The sequence below is a fragment of the Ctenopharyngodon idella genome, chromosome 2 (assembly GCF_019924925.1).
Source record: "Ctenopharyngodon idella isolate HZGC_01 chromosome 2, HZGC01, whole genome shotgun sequence".
Taxonomy (NCBI): domain Eukaryota; kingdom Metazoa; phylum Chordata; class Actinopteri; order Cypriniformes; family Xenocyprididae; genus Ctenopharyngodon; species Ctenopharyngodon idella.
Window position 1 is genome coordinate 1,493,476 of NC_067221.1, and position 23,563 is coordinate 1,517,038.

The 23,563-nt window shown below is 37.2% G+C and overlaps 2 protein-coding genes across 3 annotated transcripts in view; both read left to right on the top strand.

Moving 5' to 3' along the window:
* The window catches only part of zgc:110158 (uncharacterized protein LOC553590 homolog), a 75,006-nt gene extending 60,329 nt beyond the window's left edge, over positions 1 to 14,677 (top strand). For both annotated transcript variants that reach the window (XM_051916343.1, XM_051916333.1), the window contains 12 exons: positions 1,309 to 1,368; positions 2,550 to 2,616; positions 2,692 to 2,759; positions 4,383 to 4,447; positions 4,616 to 4,661; positions 4,857 to 4,892; positions 7,264 to 7,318; positions 7,779 to 7,849; positions 9,386 to 9,464; positions 9,952 to 9,980; positions 10,084 to 10,185; positions 10,977 to 14,677. In XM_051916343.1, coding sequence (XP_051772303.1) covers positions 1,309 to 1,368; positions 2,550 to 2,616; positions 2,692 to 2,759; positions 4,383 to 4,447; positions 4,616 to 4,661; positions 4,857 to 4,892; positions 7,264 to 7,318; positions 7,779 to 7,849; positions 9,386 to 9,464; positions 9,952 to 9,980; positions 10,084 to 10,185; positions 10,977 to 11,006 — 708 coding nt within the window. In that variant the 3' untranslated portion in view covers positions 11,007 to 14,677. The remainder of the gene's footprint in view (positions 1 to 1,308; positions 1,369 to 2,549; positions 2,617 to 2,691; positions 2,760 to 4,382; positions 4,448 to 4,615; positions 4,662 to 4,856; positions 4,893 to 7,263; positions 7,319 to 7,778; positions 7,850 to 9,385; positions 9,465 to 9,951; positions 9,981 to 10,083; positions 10,186 to 10,976) is intronic.
* Positions 14,678 to 19,019: 4,342 nt separating this feature from the next.
* On the top strand, positions 19,020 to 23,511 carry znf622 (zinc finger protein 622). The gene is made up of 7 exons (XM_051916268.1): positions 19,020 to 19,182; positions 20,011 to 20,571; positions 20,852 to 21,103; positions 21,189 to 21,351; positions 22,386 to 22,501; positions 22,753 to 22,896; positions 23,029 to 23,511. The coding sequence occupies exons 2-7, from the start codon at positions 20,013 to 20,015 to the stop codon at positions 23,160 to 23,162; spliced, it is 1,368 nt and encodes a 455-aa protein (XP_051772228.1). The 5' UTR covers positions 19,020 to 19,182; positions 20,011 to 20,012; the 3' UTR covers positions 23,163 to 23,511.
* Positions 23,512 to 23,563: the final 52 nt, after the last annotated feature.

Here is a 23,563-nt window from a genome sequence, read left to right on the forward strand (position 1 = left end):
TAATTCAAAAGCAAAACGTGTGGAAAAAATATATATGATGGAGTGGAAATGGCTAATGAGACAATAAGTGGTCCTCTGCTGCCATCTACCAGTTATAATCATAATTTCATGTATTTTTTGTTTTAAAAGTGTTTGTTTTTCACCACGTTAGTTTTCCTACATTGTGAAACTTTTAGTTTCATAAACAGGGACAATCTTTGATAGATGAACAAAAAAAGTTTTTTTTTTTTTTTTTTAAATTAAAAATAACATTTAAATTGTATAATATTCCAACTTTTGTGCTGGAAAAGGTGAGAGGGAGTAAGATTTGATGACGTCATCGGAGTTTGCCATACCTTGGCTTTTGTTGAATTGACGCCACTGCCCTAAAGTCCATTCCTCCTTTGTCTTCTCTTTCTTTTTTCCTCCCTCTGTTTCTCTATATTGGGAGTGTGAAGTATCCTGTATACCTCCCACCCCCTCCATAGAGTCGACTCCCTGCGAACAGGATAAATAATTCAGTCTCTTCCTTGTTCTTGGAGATGGGCCTCCACTCCCGGGCCTCACCCCAACCCCCATCAATAGCACATTAATATTGTAGAGCCTCCCTCACAAACACACACACACACACACACACACTGACTGAACGATGCACATACCTACAAAACACAGCGAAACCTACACATATCAGACACTTCCGTTTCCTTTCTCCTGGAAAAAAACACTCATATTAGAGCGCTACGGTTGTACAACATCTAATACAATGGTGAAATCACTCTAATTAGCTGTACACACACGCACACACACACACACAGCCCTTCCCTCATCCGTTCAGCGCCGGTACATGCTTCAACAGAGCTCTAAAAGTTGGCGCGAGTCTCTCGGGGATCTTCCCACAGGCCTCGACCGCAGAAGTGGCGTCGGGTTTCGTCTCCAGACGCGCAGCCACACGGCTCTAATGGTTTGTATGTCAGGACGCAGGCACGATACTGCCCTCGTTTGGGTTGTTGTGGTCACTTTCCTTCCTGACCAGACTTTCACTTGAGAAGTGCGGCCTTTCCCGATGCTCTCCTGTACGAGAGTGTGTGTGTGTGTGCAGAACGGGAGCGGTCTCTGTGTTGACGGACAGAAGGAGAGATGTCAGATGTACATATTTGATGTCATCTTGCGTTGGCTTCTGCTCTCCGTGCATCTGTCTGTCCATTCCATCTGCTATAGCCTGGCCTGCTGCACTCATTCATTCTGGTCTATACAGTGCTCTCGCTTTCTTCTGAAATAGGGCAACATGTTGCTAATGACGCCTTTTTTCTTTTCTTCTTCTTCCTCTAGCCTTTTATGTCTCCACGGTACCCTGGTGGACCACGGCCGTCTCTTCGCATGCCAAATCAGGTACGGAAAACATCAACACATCGACAGTAGTTTTTATTTTTACACACATCTTCAGGATGAACACAATCAGTCAGGATATTTTAAGGGTCATTTAACTCTTTCCCCACCATTGATGCAATTTTCCAGGCTTTCCATGTTTGTGCTGTTATACAGTAGGGGGCGCTGTTACGCAACTTCTGAAAGGGCACTGAATCTCCTGGCGGGGAAAGAGTTAATCACCAAAATATTCTGGGGTCCATGAGATTTTTGAGAAAATTATAAAAAAAGCTGGCAGTGGCTGGCAACTCTAGAGTTAAAAAGAGTCAGAAGTCATGGGAATTTCTATTCTGAATATATTTGTTTGTTGTTGTTTTGCATGGCTAGAAGTTTGTTAGCTAAAGGGACAGAACTAAAACTATTAAATTGTTTTCATAAATTGAAATAATTTTATTTTAAAATAAAATATAAATAATAGAATAAAAAGTAAAACCTTGACAACTAGCTGAAATAAAGTTTAGTAAGTACTAAAATAAAATTAATAAATCTAAATAGAAATATATAAAAAAGACAAAAACGCATAACACAATTGCTAAAACTTAAATTAAAATTTTACTTAATATTTAATAATAATTAAAAAATATATAATGAATAATTAATTAAATAAATAAACATAATTAAATTATTAAAATATTTTTATTTATATTTTATTTATTTTATATTTATAACAATTTATAATAGCTAATTAAAAATATGAATAAATACTATAAAAGTATATAAACTACTAAAATGACAAATAGATTTTTCTTTTTTATTTATTTTTATATATTTTTTTGTATGTAATTATTCTTATATATGCAATTATTTTAAAATGTAAAATATTTAATTTGAAACATTTTATTATTTATTTATAATAAATGTATTTGTATATATTTCTTATGATTGATTAATTAATTATAATTGTGTATATATAAGAATTATATACAAATAAATGTATTAAAATTAATGTTTTTATATTTTGAAATTAATAAAATTAAGTACAAATTTAAAAAATAATTATTAAAATTAATAATTATTTATGTTAATTTTATTCATTATGCATTTAAATGACTTCTGGTTTCTGGTGTTCTAATGTAAAATAATCTTCCTAACTGATGTACTGTAGCGATACTAGCATGTCATTGGTTCATGTATGTCCTCCACAGCCTCCCGTAGGAGTTCCAGGATCACAACCACTCCTGCCAAACAGTTTGGACCCAACCAGACCACAAGGTATCATCCACTCCAACACTTCACTTTATCACCTGTGTAATACCTCTAAATCTAAATCAGTCTAATATGTTCCAGGACATCCTAACATGGGCGGTCCGATGAGAATGAATCCTCCCAGAGGGATGGGTGGCATGGGTCCTCAGGTAGGCTCATATTTGTGCTCATTTTCTCCTGGTTTCTCCTCTGGTAGTCAAACGGCACAGGACTGAGACCGTCTGAACGCCGTCACTCCTCTTTACTCACCTGTGCTGGAAGCAGAGTTCTCCTCGCTCCTCTCTCTCTCTGTCCTTCTCGTTCTTGGCAAGCGAGGCGCTGCACAAATCGGCAGCTGGTGCAGCATCTGTTCGACAAATTGGGTAGAGCGCCGAACAAAGGCTCGGGTTAGAGCGAAGCTGCCTCAGGCCTGAAAGGCTCTGTCACACTTTGCCCTCCACCCACGGGCAGCAGACAGGTGGGCCGCCGTCTGCCTGAGCAGAACTTCGTTAGCATAGTGTCAGTCGCATCCCAACCTGTTTGGTTGGATCCCCACCGCTACGGACGACAGCGGATGAAGGGCAGAAATTCCAGGCTTCAGCCCCAGAGCAAAAGAAATTGATTTTGAGAATTGAGATTTTGAATTACTCTGAATTGCAAAAGATAGTGTACCAAAATAATGCCAAGACAACAGATTTTCAACTGAGTTTGCATTTATTTATTTATATGTAATTATTCTTACATATGCAATTATAATTATTTAATTATATTTTTAAAAAATAATAAAAATACATTTTATTATTTATTTATTTCTTATGAATAATTAGTTATAATTGTGTGTGTGTGTGTGTGTGTATATATATATATATATATATATATATATATGAATTATATTCAAATAAATATTAAAATAATTTTAAAATAATAAAATTAAATACAATTTTAAAAATAATTATTAAAATTAATAATTTTGTGTATATATAGGAATAATTACATACAAATAAATGTATTCAAATAAATAAATAAATGTATTAAGTATTATAATTGAGTATATATATTTAATATTAAAAATAAGTAAATTTATTTAATGTATTTATTTTTCAAATTAAAATATAATTTATCATTTTAAATATATAAAAGGTATAATTTAGTAATAAGTATTATAATTGTGTATATATTTAACTTTAGAAATAAATACACTATTTTAACACATTTATTTGTATGTAATTATTCTGATATATACAATTAGAATTTAATTTTTATTTAAATAAAAAATAAAAACATTTTATTATTTATTTATATTAAATGTACTTGTATATATTTCTAATGATTTTAAAAATAATTATAATTGTATATAAGAATTATATATGAATAAATATATTAAAATAAATGTTTTTTAATATTTTAATTAATAAAATTAAATACAATTTAAAAATAATTATTAAAAATAATAATTATTTGTGTATATATAAGCATAATTACATGTAAAAATGTAGTAAGTATATAAATAAATGTGTTATAAAATTAAAATTAATTTATAATTTAAGTATTATAATTGTGTATATATTTAATTTTAAGAATAAATACGTTTATTTACTTATTTTAATACATTTATTTGTATGTAATTATTCTTATATATACAACTTGAATTATATAAAATGTATTTATTTATTTATTTTTAAATGCTGTGACACTGGTGAAGGTTAATACTGGATTCCAGTCCAGCCAGATTTTACTGGTTCTATAAAAGTGATTGTTGAAATGTTTGTGTTTGTTTTCTCTGCCCACTGTAGAACTATGGGGGTATGAGGCCTCCTCCCAACTCTCTCGGCGGTCCAGGCATGCCCGGAATGAACATGTGAGTTTGATGCCATGCAAAGTGACAGAACATCATTTATGAATCATAACCCGCCAAATTGGCTAGTGTGTTGATATGTGTTCCCCGCCACGGTGGATTTTCACCCGCATTTGCCGGGTTGGCGAATGTTAATTTTAACCCCTGTTTGTTAACCTGTCTTTTTCTCAGGGGACCCGGAGGACGTGGCCCCTGGCCAAACCCCAACGCTAACTCGGTAAGTTCATACGTGCGCTGTACACGTAACTTTGTGGCTGCAGACAAACACGTGACATGCATTATTAATGGTACTTTAATATATAACAAAGATTATTATATTCATATATCATAGTTTTACCATTAAATGGTGTAGTTTAATGTTTTATTCCCATCAAAACAAGCTGTATTCATATTCTTTTGCTTGGGTTGACAGATAGCATACTCCTCCTCGTCTCCAGGGAACTACGTGGTGAGTCAAAATTTACTTTCTGTAGTAGACACAAATTGTCTTATTGCATAAAAAAGAAACAACTTACAAGCTGTCTTTCTCATATTTCATCAAAATGTAATATCTTGCTCTGAAACTCTGAATTTTGGTTGATGTGACTTAGGCCATGCAGTTTAACAAATGGCTGCTCTCGTAATTAATGCAGCCTTTCAAAAATATTGCCAATAGTTAATGCGGTATGTATACAGTACACTACCGTATGCGTTTTAATATCATAATAAAGTAATCATGCTGCATTAGTGGAGAACAGCAGTTTGTTTGCCGTCAAGGCTGAGAGGACGCTAACATTAGCAATACCTCAAGCGGTTAAAACAATGTGACAAAAACACACGCAAGACCGAGCCAAACATTTAATGTCACGATTATTACCATGTATTTGCATTAGTTTATATCCAGCTGGTCGCTTTAATACATTCGTTATGCTTGTAATGTGAGAAAACAAATTGATATGGTTTATGCAGCCGACAGAAACATATAAACAAATCAGAAATACGTCCGATTTTAGTTCTTTTTTTATCGTCACTGTAATACATATTTTGATTTGATAATCAAGTGTTCTAAAATAGAAGCTACTAAAGTGTGAGAGTCTACATATAATATACATATGTGTCTAATAGATGTTTAAAGATGGCCGTCTTTAAGTATGTTTGGATTTATATGAAATGGAAACACTTTACAGTGAGAGTGCATCTGTCACATTAACTCTTTACAGTAAGAATCCATACGTCACATTAACTCTTTATAGTAAGAGTCCAGTTGTAACATTAACTCTTTATAGTAAGAGTCCATGTCACATTAACCCTTTACAGTAAGAGTCCAGTTGTCACATTAACCCTTTACAGTAAGAGTCCATCTGTCACATTAACTCTTTACAGTAAGAGTCCATCTGTCACATTAACTCTTTATAGTAAGAGTCCATGTCACATTAACCCTTTACAGTAAGAGTCCATCTGTAACATTAACTCTTTACAGTAAGAGTCCATCTGTCACATTAACTCTTTACAGTAAGAGTCCATCTGTCACATTAACTCTTTACAGTAAGAGTCCATATGTCACATTAACCCTTTACAGTAAGAGTCCATCTGTCACATTAACTCTTTACAGTAAGAGTCTATCTGTCACATTAACTCTTTACAGTAAGAGTCCATCTGTAACATTAACTCTTTACAGTAAGAGTCCATCTGTCACATTAACTCTTTACAGTAAGTCCATCTGTAACATTAACTCTTTACAGTAAGAATCCATATGTCACATTAACCCTTTACAGTAAGAGTCCATCTGTCACATTAACTCTTTACAGTAAGAGTCCATATGTCACATTAACCCTTTACAGTAAGAGTCCATCTGTCACATTAACTCTTTACAGTAAGAGTCTATCTGTCACATTAACTCTTTACAGTAAGAGTCCATCTGTAACATTAACTCTTTACAGTAAGAGTCCATCTGTAACATTAACTCTTTACAGTAAGAGTCTATCTGTCACATTAACTCTTTACAGTAAGAATCCATATGTCACATTAACCCTTTACAGTAAGAGTCCATCTGTCACATTAACTCTTTACAGTAAGAATCCATATGTCACATTAAAGGTTAATAAAAGTATTGTTCATTGTTAATTTCAACATTAACTAATACAGTTTTACATTTTAAAGTTGTATCTCTTAACATTAATTAATGCGCTATGAACTAATATGAATGATCAAGATATAATTAATGTATTAATATTTATATTTAAAAAGTACAGTACATTTTCATGGTCCAGTACGGTTTTTAATTCACCATTTTATGTATGTTTGTTTTCATTCAATATCCATTTTAAAAACTATCGGTTGATTATTCGGCTATCAGGCAGCGTGGGCCAACCTAGTTATCATTAACTGTAAAATCCACTATCAGTCGACCTCTAGTTACAATGTCAAGATGCTTTCAATGATTCAAGAGAAAAATAGCCTTATAGAACTAAAATTGTTTGCTAATGTACTTCCATATTGACATTCAAAGAGCGAGATCCAGAGATTGTTTCCTCTCTCTGTCTTCAGCTCAAAGGAAAACTGCAAAATGTAGCTCTTCCATTTGGAAGCTAAAAGCATAACTAAGAACATATTAAAGTTTCTAAATGTATTGATTTTACTTGAGCAATTACGATCCTGCTTAGTTTTGCTCCTAGCAATGCCTCTCTTAAAAGTAAAATAACTGCACATTAGTCAAAGCGGCGTAATGGCTCCCTCGTGCCTAGAGTGTCTTTGTTTAAAAACTGCTCCTCTGGTAGTTCTGGTACTGTTACACACTAAAGAAGCCACGCTCATGTTTGTGTGCGTGTTTCCTCCCTCAGGGTCCTCCAGGAGGAGGCGGTCCACCAGGAACTCCCATAATGCCAAGCCCAGGAGGTACAGTAGATCTGTTCCTTATGCATGTCATTCACACACTTGCTCTCACCTCGTGTCTATAATCGGCACAGCCGCAAATGCTCCGTCTCTCTCCAGGAAGAGCGATGCTCAGCACTTCACAAACACCCTGTTTAATACCCTCTCCCTCCCTCATTACCCAGCAGCCAATATCACTGCAAGGTTACCTGCACTTCCTCTGGCAGGAAAACAAAAACATGTGACAACATCAGCTCATCGCCATGTGATTCTGTTTGTGATGCTGAACCACAGATTAGGGTCCCTCTTTCTCTCTCGTACACAGGCCATAAATCATTAAAGCAACACGTTTATTATGGTGATTAATCCAGTCCAGCCATGTTCTGCATTGATCTAGTGTAAATCTGAATACGACTCTGGTCTCTTGTTTTGGAGAAGTTGTGCTGCTCAAACTGAAATGTCTTTCTGCTCACTTCTCGTCTAGACTCCACAAACTCCAGTGAAAATATCTACACAATGATGAACCCTATCGGACCAGGAGGAAACAGACCCAATGTATGTATTTATTCCAGAGCAATTATAAGATTGTTTTTTGAAAGAAGTCTCTTATGTTCACCGAGGCTGAATTTAATTGATAAAAAATACAGTAAAACAGTAATGTTCCCTATTTAAAATAGCTAAAATCATTGATCTTGTGCTGCACTGACTGACAGCTTGAGTGATTATAAATGGAGAGCGGTGCTCGCTTCCTGTGTAATTCATTCACTAGAAAAGTTATTGTTTTTCATGAGATTTTGTGAGTACCTCATACTTCACCTTGACGAAATGTATTTTTTAAACCTAGAGATTTTATAATGTTTAATATTTATTCAAAAGCGAAACTGAGTGAAAAACTATTACAGGAAATATATGCGCAAATAATAAATAGTCCTCTGTTGCCATCTGCTGGTTATAGTGGTAATTAACGTCTTTTTTATTCTTAAATAAAAGTGTTTTCTATCAAATCTTGGATTTCCTACATCTTGAAACGTTTGGTTTTACAAATGTGGACAATCTCAGAAGGATGAACCAATAATGTTTGTGTGTAAAATAACGCTATTTCTACACACGAAAAATGACAAAACCAGGCTCAATATGAGTAAACGCTCTCTAAAACAGCTAAACTTGATTGAAATGTTTGCAAAAAATGTCTAAAACTATAGAGTAGGGATGGAGAAATGAAGCCTCTTAAATCTTTGAAGATTTTCTCTGATTGTTTTGGAAAAAGATTCGAAGCATCAAGTGTTGAAAACAGTGCCATCTTGTGGCAGGTCAAATTTATAGCAGCCATAAACCTGAGTGCGCGGCTTGTTTTATCCATTAAGCACAAATAAAAGCTGAATGTGTTGAGTTTTCTGATAATATAATTCACATATTAAAGTGTGGTAATAATTTAAATGTAACAACAACAATAGTTTTAATAATACTAATTATAATAATACCAGCAGTGTTGGTACATGTACAAGTACATGGTGCTCTAATTATTTTATGGTCCTGTTTTCCACTCCAGTCTGGTGCATTTCCAAAGCCACAGCTACACATTCTGATTCCCGAACATTTTATGTCTGACGGCGTTTGGGAATACTTGATTCTGATTGACCAGTTATGGCATTCAGCAGTCAAATATTTGTGTATCATCATGACTGATAAGCTGTAGTACTCCATACTTCATAACACTCCACTGTCTCTTTCTTCTTACATAATACTATAATTTGAGCTCAAATTGATATTTAATGTACAGTTATTTATTTATTTGCTTAAGTAGTCATGTAATAAGCTTCATAATGCTAGCCGGTCATCATAAATCCCTTCAGTGTGATTTAAGAGCTGGTTGGATTTATTTGTAATCATGAGCTCCTGACTTGTATTAATCCTGAATGTCACATTATGATCATTGTTTTCATAAAAATGCATTCAGGGAACTCAGAAGGGAACTTTTCATCCTTTTCAAAGGAATGTTTATGTCTCGTATTCAATAAGGCAGTCTTGTTGTATTCGGGGCACTGGATGTGGATGGTTGGTTGAATGTTATTGTTTCTCTGTGTTTCTCAGTTCCCCATGGGTCCCGGTCCAGATGGCCCAATGGGCGGCATGGGTGGCATGGAGCCGCATCATATGAACGGGTCATTAGGTAAGGTCAAAACTTGCTCTGTATGAATATTGTTAGTGTTACAGAGCTTGAATTTCGGTGTAGGATTGCGCATAATTTTACTCATTCCCGTAGATTTTGTTCTCGCCACATAAAGCCTCCTCTCAGTACTAAATTGAGTTCTTTTTAGCTGCTTATTACTCTTAAACAGTCAAATACACACAAAATAATGTCAAAATGGCGGTCTTGGTGAGTATTCACGTAAACACAGTCAGTTATGTTTGAAGTGAATGTAAACAGTTGAGAAAGAAAACGCATGTGTAACAGTATAATGGATCTTAAAGTGACAGCAGCCTAATAAACCTGCTGACAAATTATGAGATAATATTAAAAATATTTATACGGCAGTTTTTCCCCGTGGTATCAATGTCAAAATTGTGGCTAGTAACTTTGGAAAACCACTAGCCACAGTATCTGGTGAGCAAAAAAAGTGTAGTAAATAAGCATATACTATGTTTGTTTATTTCAGGCTCTGGTGACATGGATGGGTTGCCAAAGGTAAGAAATATTTTAGTTTTTAGTATTTTAGTTTTTAGTTTCCCCCCGAATGTTTTCACATCTCATTCTCAACCGTCTTTGTCAAACACCTCTTTTTCTGCAGAACTCCCCCAACAACATGGCGGGCATGAACAACCCGCCGGGCACACCGCGGGATGACGGAGAAATGGGAGGCAACTTCCTCAACCCATTCCAAAGTGAAAGTGTGAGTAGATTCAGACCCAAACCCAAAGACCTGCCGCTCCCCTCACCTGCCAGTCATGTACACTAATGTTCAAACATTTGGGGTCGGTAAGATGTCAAGAAAAGAAACTAATACTTTTATTGAGCAAAAACATGTTAAAGTGATCAAAAGTGACAGTTACATTTGTTACAAATTGTTTTCAACATTGATAATCATAAATGTTTCTTGAGCATCAAATCATCATATCAGAATGATTTCTGAAGGATCATGTGACACTGAAGACTGCAGTAATGATGCTGAAAATTCAGCTTTGATCACAGGAATAAATTATATTTTAACATATATTCACATAGAAAACAGATATTTTACATTGTGAAAATATTTCACAATTTTTACTGTATTTTTGATCAGTGTAATGCAGTGTTGGTGAGCAGAAGTAAGAGACGTCTTTCAAAAACATTAAAAAATCTTACCGACCCCAAACTTTTGAACATTAGTGTAGCTTCGCCCAGCAGGCACTCAGAAGGCCACGCCCACTGACCATGTGACTCAGAACAAATCAATGGCAAATTTTAAAAAAAGACAAAATGATTTGAAGTGTTACTGATTCAGAGTGAGTGCTGGAAATGGCTTTCGTTATAAAAAGACCAGCAGTTTCCTGGACAACTTCTTCTGTCCTCTGGTTCCTGCTTTGTCGACAAAATCATGCATTTTCTTGCTGTATTTTGGGCCGGTGATGTCATAACCATCTTGTATTTCGCTCTGTGTGGAGTTCTCATGATCTCACCCCCTTCCCCTTTCTCTCTCTCCAGTATTCACCCAACATGACGATGAGTGTGTGATTTCTTCGTGTTTTATCATTTTATTTGGGGTTTTCTTCTTTTGTTTTCGTTTTCAAACCCCCTCCGTTCCTTCTCGACCCCGTCCCCTCGTCACGTCGACCGACCCCCGGCACCCTGGCTTTTTCTGCACAGCCTTCTGGGATGCCCCACGAGCAGAGGACTCACATGAAAGTGGCCCATCCCAGCTTGTGCAAAATGGCCAGCGGAAACAGGAAGCAGCCCCAGAGCCACAGGAAGAGCTTGTTGACTGAATCTCCCTGCCTCCCGGACTTCCTTTCTGGATCAGGACACTAGCGAGACTGAAGGCAGGTGTGTGTGTAAGGAGCTTCACGGGCTGCTCGCGTTATGATCTTTACGAACTCACTCCACTTTTTTTGATTCTTTCTTTTTAAAATCTTGAATGGATGCAGTCGTTTTTACAGTGGAAAATATCTGCACCTTTTTCCTCCATGTTATTGTGTAAATGCAAGAGGGAACTCGTCACGACGGGTTCGCCGATGAACGTTTTCATTATTCTGTGTATGTATTGTATTATTATCAATTGTTGATTTTATTTTTATTAATATTGTAATGATGGTTATTGATTAGTTTTTTTTTTTTTTAAGGGGCACATTGTATGTAAACCATGAATTTGACAGAAAAAGCACACATCCATAATGCACAACAACGTGTCGTGACTTTTTCAGTAAGTCCACACCACGTTTTGTGTTTGCTGTGAAATCTTACCTCCCGCAGATTAAAAAGGTAGCCGTACCTTTTCTTCTACATCTCTAGTGTACAGGTTTCATTGTCCCTGTTGAGTGAACGACCGAACCAGCAGCGACTTTAACCTCTCAGACCAGCCTGTGTGTCACAACACATCTGTAGAGAGGAAGTGATGTCATACCAGAGCCGAAAACATGCAGTAATACTAGTAACCAGTGACTCAAACACACAACACCGTGATTCATAACGTATTTATTTGTTGTTTTTGTTGATTTATGGCGCACATGTCTCGCATGCGACCCGTCAGGACATATTGTACACATGTAAATATGCCAGTCTAAGATACCTCCTGAAGATTTGTATCGTTCTGTCCCTCGCCGGAGACCCACGTGCTTTCTTTTTTGCATGAATCTGAACAGGTCACGTGAAATTTCACTACAAATGAGGTTCCTGTTGGCTCGGTGCTCATCATACTGGATACTTTTTCAGCTGTGGAACAAAATTCTCCTCCTCAAACACATTTTGTTAATTATGTGTTCCTTTATTTCACATGTGTCCTAAAAAGTGAAGCCAAAGCATTTCCATCGCCCCCTGGTGGCTGAATGCAGTATAGGTCATAAACCCTGCCCTTTCCATGTAATCGAAAGGGACGTGAGCCAAACTAAAATATCCAATTACACTTTTTTTTTTTTTAGGGATGCACCGATATGAAAATTTGGCCGATACCGATAATTCTTTATTTTTGAAAGCCGATAACCGATATATTGGCCGATTAAATCTAATTACAAATTTTTATATAATTTTTGAGAGCCTGATTACAAAAACAAAAGTCTCAAGTTTTGGCCGATACCGATAACCGATAATTCTTTGTATTTGAAAGCCGATAGTCAATATGTTGACTGATAAATCTAAATTAAAAATTTTGTATCATTTTTGAGAGCCTGATTACAAAAACAAAAGTCTCAAATTTTGGCCGATAACCGATATATTGGCCGATGAATCTAAATCAAAATTTTTATATAATTTTTGAGAGCATGATTACAAAAACAAAAGTCTCACCATTAAAAGCCATGTCCCAAGCACACAATTATAATGTTCTCATTATAATATTATGTAGTCTATATGACAGACTTGCGCTGTACGTTGTACTTAACTGTATTTTCCTTTTTAAAGTGATTTCAATCATATTTCAAGCAATTCAAAAACCATAATGGTGGACAGTGCGCATCTGAAGTGTCTCAGCTGAAAGAAATAATCCATTATTTATCAGCTTTAATATATCGGCCAAATTTTCTTATCAGGCTGAAAATGATAACATTAAAAATGAACATATATCGGCTGATACCGATATGGTGGTTGATATATTGTGCATCCCTAAGATGGTTTCTGTCATTTTAAGTAGTTCTAATCACGCTGATATATGTTCAAGTGTAAGTTTTGTTTTAGTTATTTGATGCTGCAAAAATGGGGTATGACGTCATGATTGACAGCTGTGCTGCTCAGACTCCGCCTCCAAATTACGTAATTGCCGCATGTCAGATATTTTGGCTTCATTTTTCTACAGTGGAAGGAATTGGACACACATCGTCCATCTTTTCTATTTTTACAGTCTATGATTACACCTAATATAATCTGCAAAAACATGAGATGTCAGCCACATCCAGACCTTTCCTGAGCTAAAATGAAGGGTCAGTAATATGACGTCCAGGGACTACTGAATGAGGGATATTTGAGCTAAATGTGCCCGACAGCCCATTTGTTTGTCTCGTTTTGTCTTGTGTCCTTTAAACAAAATGTGTTTTTGGAAATCTCAGTGGAATGGTTATTAGGGGTCAGAAGGAAGCGGTAAATCCTCCTGCTGATGTCGTACACACACATTAGTCACCTGTAAGTTATCCACAGCGCAACGACAACAAGAAACACACATTTATACAGCGTTTATCTTATTTTATTACTTTCTTTGTTTGTAAATACTGTAAAGTGCATTTTGATATCATCAACATGTTTTTGATATTTCAGTCACTACCAATGAATACTACGAGATCTTGGGGGTAGAAAAAAAAGAAATGTAAAGAGTCGCCATTCTCTGTCCTTGACTCTGTACAGATGTACTAAATCATGCAAATGTAAAGATTTTGTCAGCCTCTACTTAGTAAACGAGCGCTCATGTTTTAGGAGAACAGTACCGTTCGCTCCTCGTAGACGCTCGCGGAGCGCTCTCTCTCGGACGTGTCCTCACTTTGCACTTTCCAGACAGCAGCCCACCTTTTAACACATCGCCTATATGGACATACATGAACACGGGAAGTCGTCTCTTTATGTGCAAAAGGGACCACGCATTGCAAACTTTACTATGAAGGATTTTTATCTATTTAAATTTTAAAAAACGAACAAAAAAAGAGTGAGGATTTAAAAAAAAAAAAAAAAAAGTACTAAAATGGAGGGAAGTGTCCTTCCTGTTCTCTAGTGTTTTCTAGGTTGCAGTCTCTCTTCTCCTCGGCCAGTCCTCTGTATGTAAACCACTCACGTCTCTGTGATTCTCTTGTGACGCTGTACGATACTGTAACATTAGCGAGGAGACGAGGGCCGAGAGCAGTATTGAGTATGAAGCAGTCTGTCTCCTGGGTTTGCTTTGTATTTCATGTTTAGGGTAGTTTGGACTCTTTCTGTCTTGTGTAGTAAATTAAGATGTTCTTTGTATGTTTCTTTATATTGTAAAGTTACTTTTAGATTTAAAAGTTGCTTATTAAAAAAAAAAAAGGATGGAAAAAGTGCTTCAATAATGTATTTTTTTTTTCTCTCTCTCTTTGATTTCTTTTTTTTTTTTTTCATGGAGTTGTTGCTTATTTTTTTGCTTGTCCCTTCGTTGTAGATACAAATTTAAGACTAATAAAATAACATAACCCCTTTTACCAAGACTTCCTGCTCTCCCAGCTCTTAATTTATTAAAACTATTTATATTGAAATGTGTGTTGTTTTTATGTTCTGTTCACTGCACCTGCTTCAATACACACTCCCGTTCAGAAGTCTCACAAAAGCTGCATTTAGTTGATCAAAAATACAGTAAAATAGTACTATTGTGAAAATAGTAAATATTTAATATATTTTAAAATTTTCAAAAGTTTGGGTCAATGCAATGATATATATATATATATATATATCTGTCACTAAAGACTTTTGCACTGTTACGATGTAAAATTCAAAATTAAATTCAAAATATAGCTGCAAGCAGCAATGACGGGTCCAATCCTCGGCACCACCACCACCCCGGTGGCTTAAGGAAACCTGTGCATGGCGGGCAACATACAATCTTAATTTTATTTAAATCGAACAATGATTTTACATGATATGAGACACTTCCTGCCCCCCCCCCCCCCCCCCCCTCTTTTTTTTTTGTCATTTTAATTCCTCGCCATGGCAACACTGTGCAAGATATCCCATAGTTGTTCACAATTTACTGTCTTTGTTTCATGTTGACTGAGTTTGGTGGCGATTGCATGAAGCCCCTACGAGGAGTACTTAACTCAGAGCCTGATTATTCAAAAAATCCACAATTAAACCAAAATATTTTGACTTCCTGTAGGTTGGAGCTAATGACTGTAAATTAGAAAGTTGTCCGGCTCGATAAGAACAATAAATGTACCGAGTTTGGTGACTGTAAGTAAGATTCCCAAATTTTGTCAAAAGGTGGCGCCCTTCTCCACACTTATTTTTTTGCCCATGTCTACTGGCCGACAACTTTGACGTGTGTGTCGAGTTTCATGCAATTTGAAGCATGCTAAGAGCCTCAAAAACACCCAAGAATATTATAAAAGTTTGAAGTGTTGCCATGACAGCAGTATTCAAGATAACAAGAATCCTTTCACAGGTGTGCATCTGCGGTGTCTTGACATTAATCTGACGAAGACTGAAGCAAATTGGGTAAAAATAAGAGGGCGATTTCAAAGCATTTTTAAAGTGACACACTTCTATGACTGACTCACAATAGTCACATCCATGTGATCAGCCTCCTACAACGAACACACAGCTGAAGTTTCATCAAAATCAGTTAATGTATGCATTAGTTATAACACAGAATCATTGTCATGGTGTGTGTTATGTGAGGTGAGGTCTCTTCTGTCACAGGTTTGTAGTTTCATCCTCTCTCTCTACGGCACCAACATCAATCTCCCCTCACTTAGCCATTATAAATAAATCGCCACTGCTTTTCTCTTTGGGCAGTATGTGAATATTAATTAATACAGTGGAACAGCGACCCTTGGGCCGCAATTAATTTCAGTTGAGCGGTGACAGCGAGAAGTCACACAAACAGCATTAATGCTATGAAGTCTCCAAGGTTGTGATGTCCCTGAGGTATAGAAACATTTCAACTGCCGGCGTATACATGATTCTCGTGCTGATTGAAACGTCGCCTCCGTGCAGATTTACCAGTGTCAGACAATATGGGAAACACTGCTGTGGCTTACAGTTCTTTATTAAAAAGGCTTTGAATTCGTTCATCAGATGTCCATGAGCTCTGAATCATGTTTAAAGTGCGCTACACAAGGTCACAATAGTTGCTCACAACAATTTTAAATTAATAACAATCATTATCTCCTTAATTACCTTTTTTACTAAAAAGCTTCAGCCTTCAGGAAACATGAAAGAGGCTGTGACACTTTGCGCATTTACTTAAATTTATACAGATTATATTATCAATATTATCAGTGTGTTTGGATTTTCTTTTTAAATTATACTTATAAGCCTATTCTGAAGCTTATTACAGTTCACCTACATTAATTAAATGCAAGTAGCATTGATATTATGGACCATGTGCTTGGTCTTTTATTGCACATCCTTGGTGGAATTAGCTTATTCACAGAAAAAATTGCCGGATGACCTACTACTTCTGCCGAGATTTTTAAATGAATAGTTCACCCAAAAAATGAAGATTCTGTCATCATTTACTCCCCCTCAAGTTGTTCCAAACCTGTATAAATTTCTTTGTTCTGCTGAACACAAAGGAAGATATTTGGAAGAATGTTTGTAACCAAGCAGATCTCACCCTCCATTGACTACCATAGTAGGAAAAAAAAATACTATGATTGTAAATGGAGGGCGAGAACTGCTTGGTTACAAACATTCTTCCAAATATCTTACTTTGTGTTCAACAGAATTTTCATTTTTGGGTGAACTATTCCTTTAAGTGCTCATACGATGGATACACTTGCTCCGAAGTCACCCCCTATACCCTTAAAGGGATAGTTCACCCAAAAATGAAAATGTGATGTTTATCTGCTTACCCCCAGGGCATCCAAGATGTAGGTGACTTTGTTTCTTCAGTAGAACACAAATGATGATTTTTAACTCCAACCGTTGCCGTTTGTCAGTTGTATAATGCATGTCAATGGTAACTCCATCTATAAGAGTCAAAAAAACATGCACAGACAAATCCAAATTAAACCCTGCGGCTCGTGACGACACATTGATGTCCTAAGACACGAAACGATCGGTTTGTTTGAGCACTCATTGACATACACACGTGAGAGATCACTTCCGTCATCAGAGTGCGTTTTCAGACCTCACCAACCGGATGCTCAAGGCAGTTGGACATAGTGGTGTATTAGAAGTAAAAAATTATATAAATACTGTTCGGTTTCTCGCACAAACCAATTGTTTCGTGTCTTAGGACATCAATGTGTCGTCACGAGCCGCAGGGTTTAATTTGGATTTGTCTGTGCATGTTTTTTTGACTCTTACAGATGGAGTTCCCATTGACATGCATTATACAACTGACAAACGGCAACGGTTGGAGTTAAAAATCATCATTTGTGTTCTACTGAACAAACAAAGTCACCTACATCTTGGATGCCCTGGGGGTAAGCAGATAAACATCACATTTTCATTTTTGGGTGAACTATCCCTTTAAATAGGGCACAACTTGAAGGAACAGCCATTTTTAGTGGTGTCTGAAACCACATTATCGATTGCACTCATTTAATCCCATAATGCACCGCAATAACGAATGTACAACTGATGTAAGATGCGTCCGAAATTGCATTCTACTTATTTTGAATAACTAAGTAACTACTTCTTCATAACTGCTAAAAAAGTACCTTCTATATAGTACGAATGTAATCCGGACATACTACATCTGTCATGTGACCTACGGCGTCAGTTGTGTCGCTTCACTGCCATTCATAAATCTTCTCCCGCAGCCTTCTGGGATAGTAAAGTGTCCATCATGTATAGGCTGCGTTCGAAAACTGAAAAATGCTGCCTTCGGAGGACACATTTCAAGGTAGGAAGGCATCAAGGCACATCCGAATCCAATGTTAGCTTCACTTCCTGTTTCCTGAGATACCTTCATCTGATCGATTTCTGAAGGCAGCATAGACGTATCCTTCACTGCCTTTGATATCCCACAATCCTGTGCGTCCATTCTGTGACTGTTGAGCTAGAAAATTAAAGATGGTGTCCGAAAGTTGAGTTTGCTGGTCAGTTTGTGTGTAAATGTTTTTTTTTTTGTTTTTTGTTTTTTACAATTTTACAACAATTTACTACTGTAGTAATTAAATATTTGTTTAGTTCTCACCAAAGCTCGCGCTATTTTGAGGTAGATCATTAAACTGTTACGCTGCCTCAGAAGTCTGTCCGAAATCAGTTTCGTGAGGTACCTTAATGCACAAACGCTGCCTTAAGTCATTGCCTGATAGGGCAGCGAGGCAGCAAGTCCGCTTCCTAGGTTTTCGGATGCAGCCACACACTTCAGCATCCCACCGGAAGTAGTAGATCTTCCGGGTACTTTTTGCCTACTTTTTTATGAGTACTGTGAATTCGGACACACGACTTTTGTGTTTTTCGCCTACTATATAGTAGGGAAGTATGCGATTTCGGAAGCAGTCGTACACTCAATGGATAGAGAATACCCATAATGCACTGTGAGGATCGCGCCAAATGATTTCCCGCGTCTCGTCAGAAGATGGCGCCTGCAGCTGAATCATCCATTTTCCAAACCCCTGGTCTAGGCTACAGCGTAAAATCTTACATGTATAAATTCCCGTTTAATTATTAAACAGTTTAACAAGGTTTATACATGCTACTTTTCATGACAGAGTTCAAGATAAACCTTTTCATTACTATGGAGCTGCCAGTTTCAAATGAATATTAAACAGCAAGCACAAACTATTCAAAAGCGTCTCTCAGTGTTTGAATTCACTACCTCGTTTTCATTCACTCCTTCAAATGGGCTATACCGTATTAGTGGAGTAATGTAGGGAATAGTTAATGAGGGTATAGGGGGCGATTTCGAACACAGTGTTTATTATCACAAGAGGCCACAGGCGAGGGGGCTTGTCCTCCATACCGCAGGGTGGCGCTGTGTCTGTGAGATCGCTTGTGTTCGGGTTCAAAGGTTGTTTTGTTTTACCATCCTCGTGTTGTCAGTGCTGTGGAGCTGTGAACTTTTACTAGGGAGGATCAAATAAACCAAGTAAGATCTCACTTTCTTTCTGATCTATGAGTTATAACGAATTTATTCTATGGAAATTTACCACATAGTAGTATTGTTATGGTTATACTCGAATTTTACGAGATTTAATGGTTTGGTACACTCTTATGTTGATCTAGAGCACAAAATGACTTAAAATCTTATATGACTCTACTGGACTGAATTTTAATTACTTTATATTACCTTAACGTCACGTGTCGTGTGAGTGTTCGATGATGTATACGTTTGTTTATGTAATGAGTCAAGTTTAATGAAAAACAGACCGGGGTTAGTTGTCACACTGGTAACATACGAGAGCTATATGTCAAGATCTTGAGTCAAAAGGTACAATTCCTCAAATGTTTTTATTTATTTATCTCTTTATATTTGGTGTAGCAGTGTTTTGGTATGTAGGCCTACATGGAAAACACCAAGTTACTGTGCTGAATTATAATAATTGTTTAAAATGTTAATTTTATCCTGCACTGGTGCACCCTCAAATTCCAATATCATCGTGTTTTTGCTGTAGATGATGGGTAAACAACAGCTACACCACAAATACAGCTTTTTGTGTGTGTATTTATTCCACACAGTTTATTTATCGCATAATTTTGCTGGACAATAATATTAATATAATATTTTTGACGTTGTATAAATAGACACACACAAATACAAAAATATTAAACAAATATAATTTAAGTAAAATATAATATATTCATTTTACTAAAAGAAAGGTTATGCTTATTGTCTTCAGTCAGTTTTGAACTCCAGGATCAAATACCAGAGGGTTAAAATATGAATTTGATTGATAAGAATTGTGTTTTCCCGCAGTCATGTCGTACACGTGCATCAGCTGCCGTGTGCAGTTCTCTGACGGCGAGGTCCAGCGGGCGCATTATAAAACAGACTGGCACCGCTACAATCTGAAGAGGAAGGTTGCAGACATGCCTCCGGTCACCGCAGAAAACTTCCAGGAGCGAGTGCTGGCGCAGCGGGCAGCGGCCGAGGAGGAGAGCCAGGCCGCCGGACACGGTTCGGCCTACTGCGCCACCTGCAACAAGAAGTTCTCCACTGACAACGCCTACACCAATCATATTCAGTCCAACAAGCACCAGCAGGCTGAGAGGAAAGCCCTGGCCGCCGCCCAGGAGACTGTCCAGCGAATGAACGAGAAGAATCTAGAGAAAGGGGCGGAGCTAGACAAAGATGCACAGAATGAGGCACTTCAGAAAGCACTCAGAGAACAGCAGAGACACACCCCTTCTGAAGCCACGCCCACAGAGAAACGGGTCCGACAGCGGCCGGACAAACCGCCTCGGCTGCAGTGGTTCGAACAGCAGGCCAAGAAGATCACAGATGAGGAGGGTGAAGAAGAGGAGGAGGAGGAGGAAGGTAAGAATTAGGGATGCACGATATATCGATCACCATTTCGATATATGTTCATTTTTAATGTTATCGTTATCAGCCTGATAAGAACATTTAGCCGATATATTAAAGCCAACAAATAATTATTTCCTTCAGCTGAGACACTTCAGATGTGCACTGTTCGCCATTATGGTTTTGAATTGCTTGAAATATGATTGAAATCACTTCAAAAAGGAAAATACAGTTAAGTACAGCGCAAGTCTGTCATATAGACTACATAATAATATAACTTTGTTTTTCTTTGAAGGATGGGAGGATGTTGATGAGAATATGGATGGTGATGATGATGATGATGATGAAGAGGAGGAGATGGAGGAGGAGGACTCCACATCTGCGGCAGCTCTGGCCCCCGGTACAATCCCAGTGACAGACTGTCTGTTCTGCGGACATCATTCACGCTCACTCTCCAGAAACGTGGCACACATGACCAAAACACACAGCTTCTTCCTCCCAGATATCGAGTATCTGGTGGACCTGAGAGGACTTCTTTCATACCTGGGTAAGCCAGAGAGAGAACTGGAGTTATGAAGTTGGAGTTGGTCTTTGGAAATGTTTCTTTCATTAATCTGTGCGTTCTTCTGCAGGAGAGAAGGTTGGTGTCGGTAAGGTGTGCTTATGGTGTAACGAGAAAGGCAAGTCCTTCTACTCTACAGAAGCAGTTCAGGCACACATGACCGACAAGAGTCACTGCAAACTCCTCACAGACGGAGACGCAGCGCTCGAGTTCGCAGACTTCTACGACTTCAGGTACACGGACGTTTGTTATTATCCTCTGAAGACTAGGGATGCACAATATATCGGGCACCATATCGGCATCGGCCGATGTTTTTAACATTTCAAGTTGTATAAATTTACTTTGGGTTCCAGCATTTTTTTTTTTAATTTTTATAGATTTTAATCAACAACCAATGGATAGAAGTCCCAGATTTTCCCACCCTACATTTTTTTTCTTTTTTGATAATCCTTTACAAAATAAAATATCTGTCGCTACCTCCATTACATTGCGACTTTAAAAAATTAAACCAAAGTGTTACTGAGAAAACATTTTGGTATATCAACAAGTATGAAATTAATTCAAATTTGTAAATTTGTGGCTTTTATACGTATAAACGTCTTCTTTATTAGGTATTAGTGTTGTCAAAAGTACCGGTACTTCTTACCAAGTCGGTACTGAAATTTTAAAAATGTGACGATACCAGCATTTCCCCCTAGCATTTTGAGCGCTGTTGAGCAGATTCTTAAACACCTCTGATTGGCCATTGAGTTCACATGCTCAACAGATATGTCTCTGATTGGCCATTGAGTTCATGCACTCAACAGATGTCTTTGATTGGCCATTGAGTTCACGCGCTCAACAGATATGTCTCTGATTGGCCATTGAGTTCACGCGCTCAACAGATATGTCTCTGATTGGCCATTGAGTTCACGCGCTCAACAGATATGTCTCTGATTGGCCATTGTGTTCACATGCTCAACAGATATGTCTGTGATTACGTGTGTCAAAGATGTCAGTGGCCAATCAGAGACATATCTGTTGAGCATGTGAACTCAATGGCCAATCAGAGGTGTTTACGAATCCGCTCAACAGCACTCAAAATGCTAGGGGGAAATGCGTCACATTTTTTAAATTTCAGTACCGACTTGGTTCCCGAAGTCATTACTGAGTTTCTGGAGTTAAGTACAAACATCATCAGACCCATTAGGAGTAATAAAGAAGACTATTAAAAAGGAATATTGTATTTTTAATGTGAGCAATAAATATTGCCCTTCTAAATATACAGGAGCAGTTATCCTGACGCTAAAGACGGAGATGATGTGGAGATGAAGGACGGTGAACTTCCTGATGAAAAGACTGTCGAGTTTGATGACGAGACTCTGGAGCTCACTTTGCCCTCAGGTACGGATTGACAGCTGTATTCACAACACATTTTGTGTACAAGCATTTTGACACTTAAAGGTACACTATGTATGTTTTCTGTTCAAAATTAACATTTAAATAATGAGTCAATACATCCTCAATCCAAAATGTGTTTTTATCTTACCCTGATTCACTATGGTAAGCATGTTATAAGTGTTTATATTTTTGACCTGTCAGGATGGTTTTAAAATGCATATAGGACCAAACTCTGTATTTGCCTTGTGTTAAAGGTGCTAAGATCGGCCATCGCTCCCTGATGAGGTACTATAAGCAGCGGTTTGGTGTTCAGAGGGCGCTGGTTCCAGCACACAACCAGAAGGCTGTCGGTCGAGTCCTTAAACAGTACAGAGCTCTTGGATGGGCGGGAGACTTCGGTAAGTTACTGTGGATGGTGAATATTCTAGTGATGGTCCAGACATAGAGTAATACAACATTTGGTTTTGTAAATGTGGCAGATGACTTTATTTCTGCAGCACTAACTGTTTAAAACGTGGCTTCTCTTGCAGGTAAGGGCTTTGTGAGCCAGCAGCAGAAGGACATGCAGTACGTACGGAGGATGAAGTCCAAGTGGATGCTGAAAGTTGGCATGGGCAATAACACCACCAAACAGACCCATTTCAGAGCTCAAGTCATGTTCTAAATCAGTAGACATCAAGTTTTCAGAGTTAATAACAGTAATAGAGGCTAAAATGAGAATGTATATCGATTCAGCTAGGGTGTGAACTGCTGCTAATGTTAAATCATACTGACAATGTCATGAATAAAGATGTCATACAAACATGATTAAGTGGACGAAGATATCTGGAGATCCAAATCATCCGGCATCAATGCAAGATTGCTTCTTTTGGTTTTGTGAAGTATTCATAATGACCTTTACTATAGTTTATAATCATATTACTGCTTATAAAAGATACAAACACATTGTATGGGCAACTTCTGAATTATAATACTGATTAAATTATCAATAAAATGAGCAGTGTCTGTCTTGATGTTTGGTGTTTCTTTCAGAAAATAAAGATAAATATTGTCTGTTAAAACTTA

Coding starts and splice junctions, on each gene's coding strand:
- znf622 (XM_051916268.1), top strand. CDS start 20,013: ATGTCGTACACGTGCATCAGCTGCCGTGTGCAGTTCTCTGACGGCGAG. Junction 21,352..22,385: donor GCAGACTTCTACGACTTCAG/GTACACGGACGT, acceptor CTAAATATACAG/GAGCAGTTATCCTGACGCTA. Junction 22,897..23,028: donor TGGATGGGCGGGAGACTTCG/GTAAGTTACTGT, acceptor CTTCTCTTGCAG/GTAAGGGCTTTGTGAGCCAG.